The sequence below is a fragment of the Peromyscus californicus genome, unplaced genomic scaffold, assembly GCF_007827085.1.
Source record: "Peromyscus californicus insignis strain IS unplaced genomic scaffold, ASM782708v3 Scaffold_19__1_contigs__length_69161282, whole genome shotgun sequence".
In the NCBI taxonomy this organism is placed as follows: domain Eukaryota; kingdom Metazoa; phylum Chordata; class Mammalia; order Rodentia; family Cricetidae; genus Peromyscus; species Peromyscus californicus.
The window spans coordinates 24,210,100-24,225,107 of record NW_026294491.1 but is presented as its reverse complement, the minus strand read 5'-3'; the positions used below and the strand labels follow the sequence as shown (position 1 = coordinate 24,225,107).

The window sequence follows — 15,008 nt, the reverse complement described above, 5'->3', positions numbered from 1 at the left end:
TACAGTGGAGTTCTCCATTGCTCCAAACCTGCTGCCGGTCAGCCCCTCCGAGTTCTGGAATTGCTGATATGCACCCTACATCCAGCTCATCTCTTTAAGAGTGATTCCCCCAAAGCACCCAGCCAGCAGTGTAAACGCAGGCTCTGCTCAGTCTTCCCCTTGAAATCTTAGAACTAGTAAGAGGGGCTTGATTCTAGCTGCCCAGACGGGCAACACAGTCCTGAGGGAACACCAGGACTCGGCAACAGCGGAGACCCACTGGTCCGGGCCGGTGGGTGGCACTCACTGCGGGTGGATTTTGTAGACGGTTCCATCCACGCCCACGGTGGTGCGCAGCCGGGCCAGCTTCTTATTCTCCCGGAGGCGTGTCAAGATGGCAGCCAGCGCAGCCGCACAGAGGTTGGCCGAGCGGAAAGAGACGATGGTGCACACGTGCTGGACCGCGAGGCAGTCGGACTCGGAGGGGTCCAGGCCCAAATTCACCAGGATCTCTCTCGTATTGGCCAGGCCTTCTTTATACCTAGCCAGGGGACAGGAAAGAGAGGCCCGCACTGCTCCATGCCGTGGGCATCCTCCCGGGATGTGGGTTCTCAGGGAAAACAACAGCTACCACTTACTAAGCACTTGACTCTAATTCCCCAAGAGATCTGTGACCCTAAAAATATTACTAGTCACTATTCAAGGGAAGAAGAAGGCAGGGGAAAAAAATGTGGCGAGGGTAGCTTCCCGATGGTGCAGCCCCTGGCTAAGGAAACCCACAAGAGTGTGACACTGAGCCACGCAGAAGCATCCAGCTTGTCTGAAGCCATGCCCAGGACTGGAACACCCTGCGGAGGAGGAAGGTCTGGTTCCTACTGCTGCTCTGTCTCCTGAGCACATGGCACTGTGGCCACCAACCGCAGCCCTCCACAGAAGCAAGACAGGAGGAACACCCCAGCAGCTTACTTCTCCATGGCAGCCACATGCTGTGTCTCGATCTTGCCCTTTGTATGGAGAGCGGAGGATTTTGCACCCCCAAACAGGAGACCGACTTTGGCCATCTTCAGTAAGATGAGCCTAACCAGCTCCCCCATGTACAGGCCACTGATCATCTTCTCGAACCTGCAATGGGATGAGCGGGTCAGTGGAGGCGACGCCTCAAGCTAAGCAGCATTAGTTCCCGAGTGCCAACACAATGTGGAGTAGCCCTGGCCGTGGGGAGCCAATTCCCGCTTTGGCCATGAGGAACCACAAGGTCGCTGACCTCGGCTACTTTCCTAAGCTCATTCGGCCATGGAATGACAAGCCAGAGCGGAGACTGATGCTTCCAACTCTCACACTGAGCTTTCGTCTCAGAGAACCTGGTGCTGAGATTTCAACCTGGAGTGTCCCCTGGAGGCCGATTTGTCAAAGGCTTGGTCCTTGGCCTCTATGGCACTGGCAGGAGGTGGTGGTACCTTAATGATGTGGGCCTCATTAAAGGTCACTCACCATTAGGGGCATGTCCTTGAAGGGAAGAGAGGGACCCCAGCCCTCTCTCTTCCCCTCTGTCACACCCATCTATGAGGTAAATTTCCCCATGCATGGTTTTCTCCACCGCATAACATGCTCCCTGGCTACAGGTCCAAAAACAATGGGACCAGCTGGTCATGGGCTAGAAGTTCCAAAACTGTGAGTCAGGCGAACCTTCACAAGCTGACTAACTCAGGCATTAGTTACAGTAACAGGAAGCTGACTGACGTCAAGCTTGGAGAGCCCCAGAGAAGGTCCACCATGACGTGGATGGAAGACCCCAGAAAGCAGCCCTCCTCTCTGCTCCGACTCTCTATACCAGACAACTGCTAGTTGTCTTCTATATAATTTTTCAGTCTTCAAATATAGGAAGATACAAAATCCAGGACCATCTATTTCATAACCAGCCTTGCAGACTGCAATATAAAATCTCTTCGACCATTGGGGCTGGAAAGACGGCTCAGTGGTTAAGAACATTTGCTGCTCTGCCAAAGGACCTGAATTCAGTCCCCAGTATCTCATCAGACAGCTCACAACCTCCTGTAACTCCAGCTCTGGGGGAGAGGGGCCCAATGCCATCTGCTGGCCTCTGTGGGCACCTGCATTCACACCTACACATGTGACACACACACACACACACACACACACACACACACACACACAAATAAAAACTATTTTTAAAAAATCGCCTTAGAGCCGGGCGGTGGTGGCGCACGCCTTTAATCCCAGCACTCGGGAGGCAGAGCCAGGCGGATCTCTGTGAGTTCGAGGCCAGCCTGGACTACCAAGTGAGTTCCAGGAAAGGCGCAAAGCTACACAGAGAAACCCTGTCTCGAAAAACCAAAAAAAAAAAAAAAAATCGCCTCAGAATGTTGAAGAAACAGAAGGCAAGCAAGTGAAGTTCAGGTTTGATTTAAGGGAGGGGAATTTCTTTTACATGAAGCGGATATAAATGAAAATGACAGTCTAGTGAGCACTACAGCCTTGGCTTGTAACAGCTCAGTTACAGGGAAATTGGCATGTGCAGGGATTAGGCACAGCCAGGGCAAACTCAATGAGCCGCAAAAGATGCATAAGACATTTCGTGGAGAAAGGACTGCAAAGTCAGCTGTGTACCGAGCCTTGAGGCAGCCCAGCACATAGCCACAAGCTGCAGAAGATGCCAGAGCAGCTGCTCTACAGCCATGGCTGAGGCCCAAAGAGGGTGTGGCTAAACAGCAGACACAGTGGCTGCTGGGAGATGAGGCCCTTGAGGATGTGAGGTGGCTGGGGAGCCCTGGGGTAGCTCACACAGGAACCCCTGGGCAGGGCCCTGGCCTTCCTCTGTGTCCATTCACCTACATACTTGAAGAGGGCAGAAACATGCCATTTGGTTCACAACCTTATCAGTAGAGCCTTGGAAGCCCACGCATATGCCAGAACTATGGACTGCATAAGAACTGTGGTTATGACCTAGGGGACAGACTTGCCGCGGGAGCCGACTGGTCACAACTAGAAACCTTCCCCCGGGACAGAGAGGGGCTGAGTGAACAAGGGACTCCCCGGGGCTGATGCCTGGATGAACAGAGGGCACTCACAGTTGCTTCCCAGGGTTGAGTGAACCAAGGTCCAGCTCTCTGTCAAACTCGGTGCGGATGTCCTCCAAAGCCCCGTCGTCCCCGAAGGCCCCCCACTCCGTGTTGATGCACATCCTTCCCTCGTCCCCCTCCACCAGGTCGATGTTGCTCATGTCCTCCATGTAGCACGCGTTGGTGCCTGTTCCTGGACATTGGGTCAGAGAGAACACACAAAGGGAGAAGGGCACCAGGCTGGGTAAGCCGGGGAGAACTCAACTACCCTGGGTACTGAAAAATGCACACAGGGTACTTTGACTCTGCCCCACTGGACTCGTGGTGGGAACCGCTCGGGCAAGCCTGAGCTCCTGGGGCCTGTAGGTGAGGCCCGCAGGTGGGCACACACCTCAGGTCATGCTGGAGTATAGTTATAAGTTATAAGCATACCAGGGAAGAGAGGGTAAGTCAACCTCATAAATTAAATCTACAAATCCTCGCCATCAGAGTACGTCCTTATGCTTTCCCTAAGCTGCCTCATTCCTATTTGACACTAAAACCATCTTTAAACTTCTTTAGTTACAGGGGTGGGTATGTACATGTGTGCATACAGGTGGCTGTGGAGTCCAGAACAGAGTGTCAGATCCCCTGAAACTGGAGTTACAGATGTGTGAGCCACCCAGTGTGGGTGCTGGGAATGGAACTCAGGTCCCCTCCATGCTCTCAAGGGCAGGGCCATCTCTCAGGTCTGCCCACACTGTTCTCTCCATCAATGGGTCTCAGCAGAGGTGCATCTGATCTTTGATAGTCAATGTCCCCTAAGAAAGCCCGACTCCACTGCTGAGAACACAAAATCACTCCACTTCTGAGAACAAAATCTCTCCAGGGAAACACACACCAGTACTGGGGAACGGTACCTTTTTGGACACTTTGGGGATAGTGAAAATGTTTTTTGTTTGTTTGTTTGTTTGTTTTTGGTTTTTTGAGACAGGGTTTCTCTGTGTAGCTTTGCACCTTTCCTGGAACTCACTCGGTAGCCCAGGCTGGCCTCGAACTCACAGAGATCCACCTGCCTCTGCCTCCTGAGTGCTGGGATTAAAGGCGTGCGCCACCACCGCCCGGCATGAAAATGTTTTAAAGTTAGAATAAGCTGAGTGTTTACAAAGCTCTGGGAATTTATGAAAAAAAAAATCATTAAATTCCATACCTGAAGCAAGAGAAATTATATGCCCTAGTAAAGCTGCTTTGACGTTTCATCCCTCCACTCAGTCAACGGTGCTTTCCCTGGCTGATACCCTGGTCTGGGTATTTTAAATGGTGATACGAAGAAACGAGACGTGTAAACATGTAGACTGTAACGTATTTGGAGAAGGCTTTTCGAGGACAAGTGTGGGACAATGCTCAGGCTTAGAACTCAACCTGTGGTCCCAAACACAGTCACCAAGACAGACAGAGGAGACGTCAGCAGGGGATACTGTGACGGGCAGGGGCCTGACCCGTTGTGAAGTGGGGGTCCTGGAAGTGTGAGGTGCTTCAAGCTGCTCAGGTAGACAGACGCCCCCTTCGGAAAGCCAGGTCAAGGAACCCCTTTTGGAAAGTCAGAAACAGCCCTCACCGGCAGAGAAACAGGAAGCAGAAAAGTGGCTACTTGAGAGCAACTTAGGAGCAACTATGGGCTGCCTCAGAACTGTGGTTATGACCTAGAGGACAGACTTGCCTCGGGAGCTGACTGGTCACAGCTAGAAACCTTCCCCGGGACAGAGAGGGGCTGAGTGAAAAGGGACTCCCCGGTGCTGATGTCTGGATGAACAAGGGGGCATCACGGTGGTACATGCATGTGTGTGTGTGCGCACACACACACACCCGTCATCCAGACAGGAGGATCATGAGTTCAAGGCCAGCCTGGTCAACAGATGAAACCCTGTCTCAAAATATTACTTGAATGCATTCTGCCTCCAACTGCTTCCTCACAGGCTCCCCCAGCGGCTGGATGTCTCGGCAGCATCTAACTTTCATGGCTCAGGCCCCTTCCAACAGTTCAGTGGCCTCTGGACAGTTATCTACTTCTACCCTTGTCCTGGGAATTAGTCTCACAGGAGCAGCCCAATTGAGACAGGAACTCACTCTTAAATCCAAGCTAGCCTGAAACTCACTAAGTAGCCCAGGCTGGCATCAAAGTCATAGCAATCTTCCTGCCTCCAGTCCATGAGGGCTGAGATTACAGACAGGAACTATTATGTCCAGCTCAAGACAAGCTTCTCAGCATGCACAGGAGAGTACAGGAGCTTCACTGTGAGCCAGCACCGAGCACAGGCCCAGCACACCACAGCATGAAGAGACAAGAGTGGGAAGGAGGGGCAGGGGATGGAGATGGGGGGAGGGAGAACGGATGGAAGAAAGATGGATGGAGGATGAAAGGAAGGAGGGAGAGAGGGAAGATGAAAGGACAGAGGGAGGATGGATGGATGGAGGATGAAGGGAAGGAGGGAGAGAGGGAAGATGGATGGACAGAGGAAGGATGGTGGATGGATGGATGGATGGATGGATGGATGGATGGATGGATGGATGAACAGAGGATGGATGGATAGGTGGACAGAGGGTAGATGGATGGATGGATGGATGGATGGATGGATGGACGGACAGAGGAAGGATGGACAGAGACGGCAGGTTCCCTATTTCCCTGTGTCGCTTCTCCTGAAAAGTGGCAGCACCGTTCATATTTATTTAGATTTTGCTCAAACTCAGCCCCAAACTAGCCCCCTCTCCCTCCTCCAAAAAACCGAGTCCATGGAGTTACCAATGATAACGCCGACTTCACAGCTGGGATCATCGTAAGCACAAGTCATCATGGTCCCCACAGTGTCATTAACCAAGGCCAGGATGTCCACGTCCAGGTCCTGGTGATACAAGGCCTCAAGGGTATCAGCATTAGGAAGCTTTAATCCCCCACCACCACCCCAGAACAGTGAACATCACCGGACGCTGCCTGCAAGAAACAGATTTTGCCAAGGCTCAGGGTCCCGGGGAGGAGCTCGTGCTCCTGCATTGAGGGGAATGTCTTCTGTAAACGAGGACTACGGGGACAGCCCCTGGTATCTACCCCGGGGGACACAGTGGAAAACTTATCTGTCCCACATGGGGTTCCTGTTCTGTCCAGTCACCTCCAGTCATTACAGGTTCCCCCAGGTCTGGAGGCCTGTTTTAAAGCGTGAAGAAAGGCCTGGAAGGTGACACATCCAACTGTCCCTCTGGGGCTGGGGGATCCTAATTCAGAGTGGTACACCTGCCACCATTCACCAGCTCAGCCAATAACGCCAAGAACAAATCTTCTCACCAGGTGACAGGCAGTTTAGGTTTTAAGTGTTTCCTTTGGGATTCTTTAAGTGCTTATTTTGGATGCTATGTAAATAATTGTAAAATATCGTCAAAAAGTAGGAGTAGGGAGCGGAAGAGAGAGCAAGGCCAGGAAGAGCATTCTCTGGGTTATTGGTATTTGTGTATTTGGTTGGTTGGTTGGTTGGTTGGTTGGTTGGTTGGTTGTTAGGAAAACTAGGAATTGCCCCCAAGGCCTGTGTGTGTTTTACCACCACTACATCCCAACCCAAAGAGGGAAAGTGGGGTTTAAACACAGCCCAAGTCCTCCTGAAGGGCTGTGGCGACTGGGGACCCAGGAAATAAAAGGCTGTCTCTCTGTGGTTCTCCAGAAGGCCTGTCAAAACTGTGCTCATCCTCACTACAATGCCACAGCCCCACCCCCACCCAGTTCTTCTTCCAGGCAGGGGCCGGACCAGGACCCCAAGCCCAGGAGTTAAGGACCGGGAGGCTCCGCACCCGAGTGAGTCCCTCACCTTGTGCTTTTTCATGGCCTTGGCAAGGCGGCCCACCACGTCTGTGTCCTGAACTCCCCGGGCCTTGAACTTCTTGGTCCATGAAAGCAGGAAGCCCTGTGAGGGTGTTCAGGTTAATGGAAGGGGGTGTTCAGGCTGGACTGCCGCAGGAAGACAGCCTATACTCCGAGTCCCCGTGGGTTCTCTTCTCTAAGCCCAATCACTCCGATTCTTTTGGACTTCATTTTGTTTCTAATCGATGCATAATAATTGCATGGATTTACGGGGTATAGAGAGGGCCTTCGGTGTACAATCCAGTCAGGGCAATCCGCATAACCACTACAAACAGCTATGGGGTTTTGTGGTGAGATTTATCTAGATTTCAGAAACAAGTGAGATGCATGTAGCTCGTCCTCCTGTGTCTGGCTTACGTCATTGACTTTAATGTCCCGCCACATTCCCACAAGTGACAGAATGCCATCCTTTTGGTGGCTGAATAGCAGTGGTCCCCTCTACACAGGTGCCTTTCTTCATCTTCTCATCAGCTGAGAGACACTTGGGTTGATTGCGTATCTTGCAGAGAGATTTTTTTAATGTTGCCTCGGGGGAATATTTTAGTAATTGAGACAGCCTTCTTCACTCCGTTTATCTCAGTCACAGGAATCACAGTTGCAGAAGAGTCAGAACTCTGATTCACAGGGCACTGGAGCCTCAGGTATTTTTGTTTGTATAACAGAACCACCACCCACTCCCCCACCCCTACCCCCCACCTCAGACTGCACAGGGAGACAACTCCTCTCAAGATATCCCGGGGTAGGGTATTTGCAGTATGTGTAGAATGCATGGTTTCCATGATTTGCAGGTCCCTAAAGAACTGACATGGTGGAACTTCCTGGGGGAACCTAATTTCTTTCTTTCTTTCTTTCTTTTAGATTTCTGTATTTTTTATATATGTATGCCTGCACACCAGAAGAGGGCACCAGATCTCATTACAGATGGTTGTGAGCCACCATGTGGTTGCCAGGAATTGAACTCAGGACCTCTGGAAGAGCAGCCAGTGCATTTAACCTCTGTGCCATCTCTCCAGCACTCCCCTCCCCCATGGAGAACTTAATTTCTACTTGGAAACATGGTTCTCAAGTTGAATGAATGCTCAATTATTTACAAATAGCTTTTTTTTTTTTTTTTTTTTTTTTTTTTTTTTGGTTTTTCGAGACAGGGTTTCTCTGTGTAGCTTTGCGCCTTTCCTGGAACTCACTTGGTAGTCCAGGCTGGCCTCGAACTCACAGAGATCTGCCTGGCTCTGCCTCCCGAGTGCTGGGATTAAAGGCGTGCGCCACCACCGCCCGGCACAAATGGCATTTTTCGTCTGGAATTACGGGATTTGGTTTGGTTTTGTTTTCAAACGAGAAGAGAACTTGGAGGTGAACAGAATGATCCAAGTCCATCCACCCAGTCAGGAGCAGCTAAGCCCAAGCTCACAGACTCTAGACACCCCCTTTTCAGTCCCTTCAGTTATGGACAAAGACCTAGACAGGAAATAACTCTGGGTCTCCAGTCAGACCTCAGAACTCAGACCCATGATCAGCCCCAAGGTTGTTGTCTGGGCCACACTGCCACTGTGTGGCCACTGACACCAACTTCTGCCTTCCTAGGTTCAGGCAACCTTCTGGCTTCACCAGAGAGATGAAATGCCTTTCTCCCTTTTAGGTGCTAGAAGCAGAGGCAAGCAGACCGCTGTGACTCTGAGGCCAGCACTACATCTCCTGAAACCCTAGAGATGTACCCTTAGGGCCTGCCACAGACCTGTGACTACAGGGCCCAGCAAGCCCTCCTGAGAACCACCCCTTCATGCTGTGTACAGTATAACATAGAATCAAGGCCTTGCATTACCCAGCTCTCTCTCTCTCTCTCTCTCTCTCTCTCTCTCTCTCTCTCTCTCTCACACACACACACACACACACACACTAGCAAAAAGCGGAGAGAAAGACCAACAGATCAGAATTGCATGCTGCTCCCTCGTACATATCCACGTGCCCCAACCCTCCAGCCTTACCTCCTCCAACTTAGTCTGTCTGCAGGGAAAAGAAAAGGTAAAGCCCAGAGGCAACTTCTTCTGCATCAGGTCTTTGGTTTTCATGAAGTCTGCCAGGCAGTCAGCCACGTAGTCAAAGAGCTGCAGGAGAGAACATAAGCACATGCTTAGGGCACCGTCTCCGGGGGCCGGTACCCAGGCCTGCCCCTCCTGCCAGTACGTACCTCTGTGCCGTTCCCGCGGATGATCTCATTAGGCGTTGGGTAGAACTGACTCTCCATTTGGACATTCTGCTTTCCCTCTTGAGAGACTTGCACCTTCAAGACCCGAAACTTGGATCCTCCAAGATCCAGGGAAAGGAATTGCCCGTTTTCTAGGAGAAACCAAAACTGTCACCATTCCGGAAAGGTCTCTCCTGTGATACAAGCCGGACATAAAGCAGGTGCTGTCCAAACTCACAATACCCACGGATTAGTGTCATTATTCCACTTCCGTGAGGGTTGGGGAGGATGGTCTTCGGTCTACACCATGCAGGAGGGGGCAGAGCCGGGGTGTGAGCCCACCCTGCTCCACTTGCTCATGCTGGAGAGAATGAGCAAGTTCACTGGGAAAAGGCACATGAGAACCCACTTTGGGATGGGGTCTGAGGAATGAGCCTTGAGCGTGGAGCCTATTCTAGCATGCTGTATCTAGGAAGAAAGCTGTTGCACCAACCACACGGGAAACTCAGATAAAGGCAGGAGGAAGAGAAGAGTGCAGTACAGAGAGGCTAGCCTCACACAAGCCTCAGTCCTCAGAGGGAAACACTCCGTGAGTGGAGGGCAGCAGGGACCAGATGATAGACATTAGTGCACCAAAGATACTTAATTGGGGGGGGGGGGATAATCTCTCCAACAGGAGCAGATGGTCCAGCACCCAGCTTGGCCCTAGAAGGATTCGTCAAAGGAAGACACAGAATGATGCGCGTTTTGGGGAGGCACTCTACCCTGATGACACTGCTGTTAGCCACATGGATGGGAAGTTCACCTCCTAACATACGAAGTGTTTATGAAGAACAATCTACGCCCGCAGAGTGGCTTCATATACCAGGTGTGCACATCGAAGAGAAATTCCATGCCTGCAAATGGCAGTGTTTGAGTTCAGACAGTGGCAGCCTCAGCTACCTGCATATCAAGGGTCAGCTGGAGAGTCTGTCACTCCTAGTGAACCTTGAGCTCTAACGCAGAAGAACATCTCCAGCAGCCAGCAAAAGCAGAAAACACAGGGAGGAAGCTCACAGGCCCAGTCCCCCCCCAAGCTGAGCGCACAGAGGTCCCTGCTTCAGGGTTTCCATGAAATTCGGTGTGCCTGCTTCTCAGTCCCCACATCCTTGCACAACAAACAGGTCTGGACTTCGCTCCAGAGGTTTCTCTATTCTGGCAATCCCAGGGTTAAAGGCTGAGAACAGGGCTGTGCAAACTGTCACATATGTACCTCTCTGGGAAGCTAGCTTGCAAGCAGCTGTGACTATGGAGGGGTTTCTAAACACGCCTCCAGCTACCCAAGGTGTCAATCATTTATAGATCCGGGCAGCTGGATTTTCGTTTCAGAAAACATCTAGAGATTATCTCCTTTGATTAGCAATGAAAGGAGCCCAGGGAACGGTTTAAGGTCTCTTACTGGGTCAAGGAATCCAGGCACAAAATCCTACTCGCTTATCACATCCATCCCAGCAAGAGGCACTCTCTGGGTGTGTTGTACCAGGGTGGACGTCATACACACATTCACAGAACACCTACTGCATATCAGTGTCAGCTGCCAGGAGGCGGAGAGGACAGGGTGTGAGCACCCTGGGGAGCTTATCAGAAGTACAATGCTAGATAGGAAAAATGCTCTGCTTGGGAAGCACAGGAGAGGTGAGAACCCGCATCCAGCTCCCCAGGGAGCTAAGACAAAGCTGAGTGTGAAGAGGCAGCCAGGCAGGAGGAGCACGTGTCCCAGGGATGGAGGTGGGATAGGGGAGTGAGGGGAGGGGGACGGGTGGGGGGGCTAAAGGGTAGAGGTGGGGAGTGAGTCACAGAAGGTGACAAGAGCCACAGAGAGAGTTTAAAGAGGGAAGGCCAAACCTGATGAGAATTTGGAAAAAAAAAAAAAAAAAAGGCCTCCAGCCAGAGGGGGGTTGCCCTGCTGCAGAGATGGGAGGTGGCAAGCTGAGAACTGGTTAGTGTCGGTTCCTCCCTCTGCCCTGCATCACACCCTTATCGCTGTGCAAACACCTTGCTCACCGGTGACTCAAGATGTCATTTCAAGGAAACCATGTGGTGTGTATGATCCCTTCCACGTGGTGTGACTCTAACCCCTGAGGAATGATTTCCTGGACCCTGGGGGAGGGAGGCCCTGCCCAGGCAGAGCAGAACAGGGTAAGAGGGGCCTTGAACAGAACAGCCTCCCTCCGTGGGGCTGCAGAGAGGCCTCAGTTGGTAAAGCAATTGCTGCACAAACATTAGGACCTGAGTTTGGTCCCCAACACCCCTGTAAAAAGCCGGGCACAGTGGGGCATGTCTGCAAGCCCATCGCTGGGGAGGCAGAGGCTAGAGGATCCCCAAGGTCTAGTGGCCATCCAGCCTAGCCAATCAGTGAGCTCTAGGTTCAGTGAGAGACAGGTAGAGAAGCAATTGAGGAAATCAGCTGATAGCAACCTGTGACCTCCCTACTCACAAACATACACGCACACACACACTCACACATACACCTGTACTCACACACACGTGCACCTACACACACACACACACACACACACACACACACACACACACACACACCCAAAAAAAATAGCCTCCTAAGACAGGGAGGTCCTCAGAAACGGGGTTCCCTTCCCTCCATCACTGCCTGTGACTCAGCTCCTTTCCCATTTCCCATACGGTGTCCCCTAAGAGTACCCTGTGGCCAAATACATAGATTTCTGGAGACCCATATTCCCCAGAGGAGGGTTTGGGAACCATGTCTAGGAATTGCTCAGGTGCCTTGGCAAGTATGGAACCTGGGTCCTGCGGCCCCACAGCCCATCAATCTGGTCTGAGTGAGCACATTGGGGCTTTAAGACTCACCCTGAACCCCAACAGAGGGTGGAGGCAGAGGCCAAGGAGAGAGCCTGCCTCATAGGATCCAAGGATCACACCTTTACAGTCCTGAATGGGTGTGTCCCTTGCACTGTCTGGGTGGCTGGAGAGGAAGCAGAGGCCACAGAGCACTCACTCTTAGGACTTTTGGTCCTAACAAAGAACGGTCCATGTTCGCTTCCTGACCAAGAGACTGGGAGGGCAGTGAGGTTCAGTGGGTCACCCCCCTCAGGCAGGCTCAGGACAAGGAGAAGTACCGAGGACAGGTCGACCCAGGAGGTTTACAGGAAACAGGATAAATTTCTGAAACAGAAGCCACAAGGATTAGAAGTTTATTTATCGGAGAACTGGAGACAGCATTTACAGGATTGTGTGTGTGTGTGTGTGTGTTGATGCACGCTTGCCACAGCACCTGTGTAGAGGGGTCAGAGGACAGCCTCAAGTGCTGGTCCCCTCCTCCCACCCTGGCTGAGGCAGGGTTTCTGGGAGGCGGCTGTGCACACAAGGCAGCTAGCTGGCCCAAGCACTTCCAGCAATTCTCCATCTTTCTGTAAGAGCACTAAGATTGCAGACGTGCGCTGCTGGGTCAGGCTTTACGTGGGTGCTGGGGATCCGAACTCACTTTTTGGCAGCAGGTACTCCACCAACAGAGCCATCTCCCCAGCGCCATTTGAGAGACTTCTAAAATACCCCAACCGACCCAAGTGCCGGGGCACACACCTCCGTCAGCCTGATCTACATATCGGGTTCTCGGCCAGCCAGGACTACATAGCAAGACCCTGCCACGAACACATACAAACACACATACACGCTCCATTCATAGGCTCTCATCAGATGTCAGTGGTGGGGCTCGAAAAACAACACCCTGAGATCCTGGAGGGAGCAGGAAACATGGGAAGGACTTGGCCTGAGGTGGCCCTCACCCACCTCTCGTTCTGATCTGCCAAAGAGGCACATACTTGACTGCTTTCCTCCTACTGAGACGTCCCCAGCCAAGGAAGACTAAACTCAAACCACAACGTTAGAGACTGGAAATCAACACCAGCATCTAAAGACACGCTATCCCATGCTTGTATCTGCTTTTCGTGGTCGTTCATGCCCACCAAATCGTTTACGACCCCGACACTCTCCCTGTCCCCTCCAGGGAGGGTTTGAAGTCACAGCCAGTTGGCCCTCTCTCGAGTTCTGTGTGGCCCATGGCTCCTGTGTAGTGGACACATTGATGAAACCTCCTGCGGCTGTCTGTCTGTCTGTTGTTCAATTGGGCAGACCTAAAGACGCAGTCTTCAGGGAAAGCAGACGGTCCCTTCCACTGACAACCTACAAATTGTTACGATGCTCTAACTCTCCTGATGTGGACCACAGAACAGTAGCCCTAGCATTTACCAAGGGCATCTGATTATTAGAGACTCTGGGTCCTGGGACCTAAGAGACACAGAATGGCATGGCACTGTACCATGTAACCAGAGGTCATCAGAGGACAGTCACACGGGGTGTGCGTCTCCCAGGTTGAAGGGAAGAACACTGGAGAACTTGAGTCTCATCTCTCAACTTTCTGAAGCAGCCCCACAGCCACCAGCCTCCCCAAGGCCACTTTCCCCTGCTCTGGAGCCACACCCAGCACAGGTTAGGAGGACTTAGCCCTGGAGCTCCTCACCACCCACACACACCCCATGACTCAGGTGTCCAGGTGACCCTGGATGACCTGTCAAGGACAACAGTCCCCTCAGCACTCTCCTCTACTGTCAGAGGCAGGGCCCAGATTTCAAAGTAGGGTTCTGACGCTTCAAATCCTATGTCCCTCTACGTCAGTGGTTCTCAACCCATGGGTCGCTACCCCCTTGGGAGTCCAATGACCCTTTCACAGGGGTCAACTAAGATCATTGGAAAACACAGATATTTACATTATGATTCCTAACAGTAGCAAAAATCACAGTTATGAAGTAGCAAGGAAAGTAATTTTGTGTTTGGGGGTCAGCACAACATGAGGAACTGTATTAAAGGGTCGCAGTGTCAGGAAGGTTGAGAACCACTGCTCTAGGTAGTTAGTATACTGGCCACAAGCACCCACCTGCAGGAAAGGATGCAATGCCTCCCCCATCGCTGTCTCTTGGGCCTCTCACCTAGCAAGACAAGCTATTCTGACCCAAGCATTGCCCCCAGAATCCTGCTAATCCAATCGAGGTCCCCTAAGCAGGCCACAAGCTTCAGTTTGAGCCTTCCTCTGAGCACTGACATCCTGAATCTGGGGGAGCCTCTTGCTTCCCAGTCAGACCTAGCAACAGCAGTCACCCCATGGTGTTCTGGGAGGATCGTATGATAGAGAGACCCCAGTGTTCCACGATGGCACTGTGTGCTCAAGAAAAAACAGCACTTCTTTGTTCTCTTATGGCCGAAGATGGAGAGCTGGGTGAGAGCTCAAGGATCCTTCCAGGGAGGCTTGGCTATGGTGATTGGAAAATAGTGTCTCTCCCTCACCCACCCCACCCCCCACCAAGTCCACATCCTATTCCCTGGGTCATAGGCCTATGTTAGGGCACACGGCAAAGGGAATTAAGGCTGTAGGTTGCAGGCACAATCAGAATCATCATCAGCTGACCTTTACGTTGAGAGATTAGCCTGGATTATCTCAGTGGGCCTGGTGTAATCACAGGACCTTCAGATATGGAAGAGGAGGCAGAGAAAGATCTGAAGGCATGCTGTTGGCCTTGAGGATGGAAAGGAGCACAGGGCAAGGAATGTGGGTGCTTCTAGAGGCTGGAAAAGGTAGGGAAACAGAGTTCTGCCTTGACTGCCCCCCAGAGTCTCCAGGAGGAACAGAGCCCTGCTGACAATTTGCATTTAGTCCAGTGAGACCCATTTCAAACTCCTGACTTGGTGAACTGTGGCAGAATATGTATCGTGTTAATCCACAAAATCTGTAGGAATGTTACCAGAGTCTCCGGGGACCACGTTTAGGAGCTGCCACAGGTGGGCAGATCTTATGCTCAGGCAAACATGGAACCAA

At 51.9% G+C, this 15,008-nt stretch overlaps 1 protein-coding gene across 1 annotated transcript in view; it reads right to left on the bottom strand.

Moving 5' to 3' along the window:
- Hkdc1 (hexokinase domain containing 1) overlaps positions 1-15,008 on the bottom strand; it is a 39,327-nt gene that overhangs the window by 17,870 nt on the left and 6,449 nt on the right. Inside the window, exons 3-9 of the mRNA XM_052744871.1 lie at positions 9,128-9,276; positions 8,925-9,044; positions 6,890-6,985; positions 5,839-5,938; positions 3,069-3,252; positions 946-1,101; positions 287-520 (exon numbers count right to left, since the gene is read on the bottom strand). Coding sequence (XP_052600831.1) covers positions 287-520; positions 946-1,101; positions 3,069-3,252; positions 5,839-5,938; positions 6,890-6,985; positions 8,925-9,044; positions 9,128-9,276 — 1,039 coding nt within the window. The remainder of the gene's footprint in view (positions 1-286; positions 521-945; positions 1,102-3,068; positions 3,253-5,838; positions 5,939-6,889; positions 6,986-8,924; positions 9,045-9,127; positions 9,277-15,008) is intronic.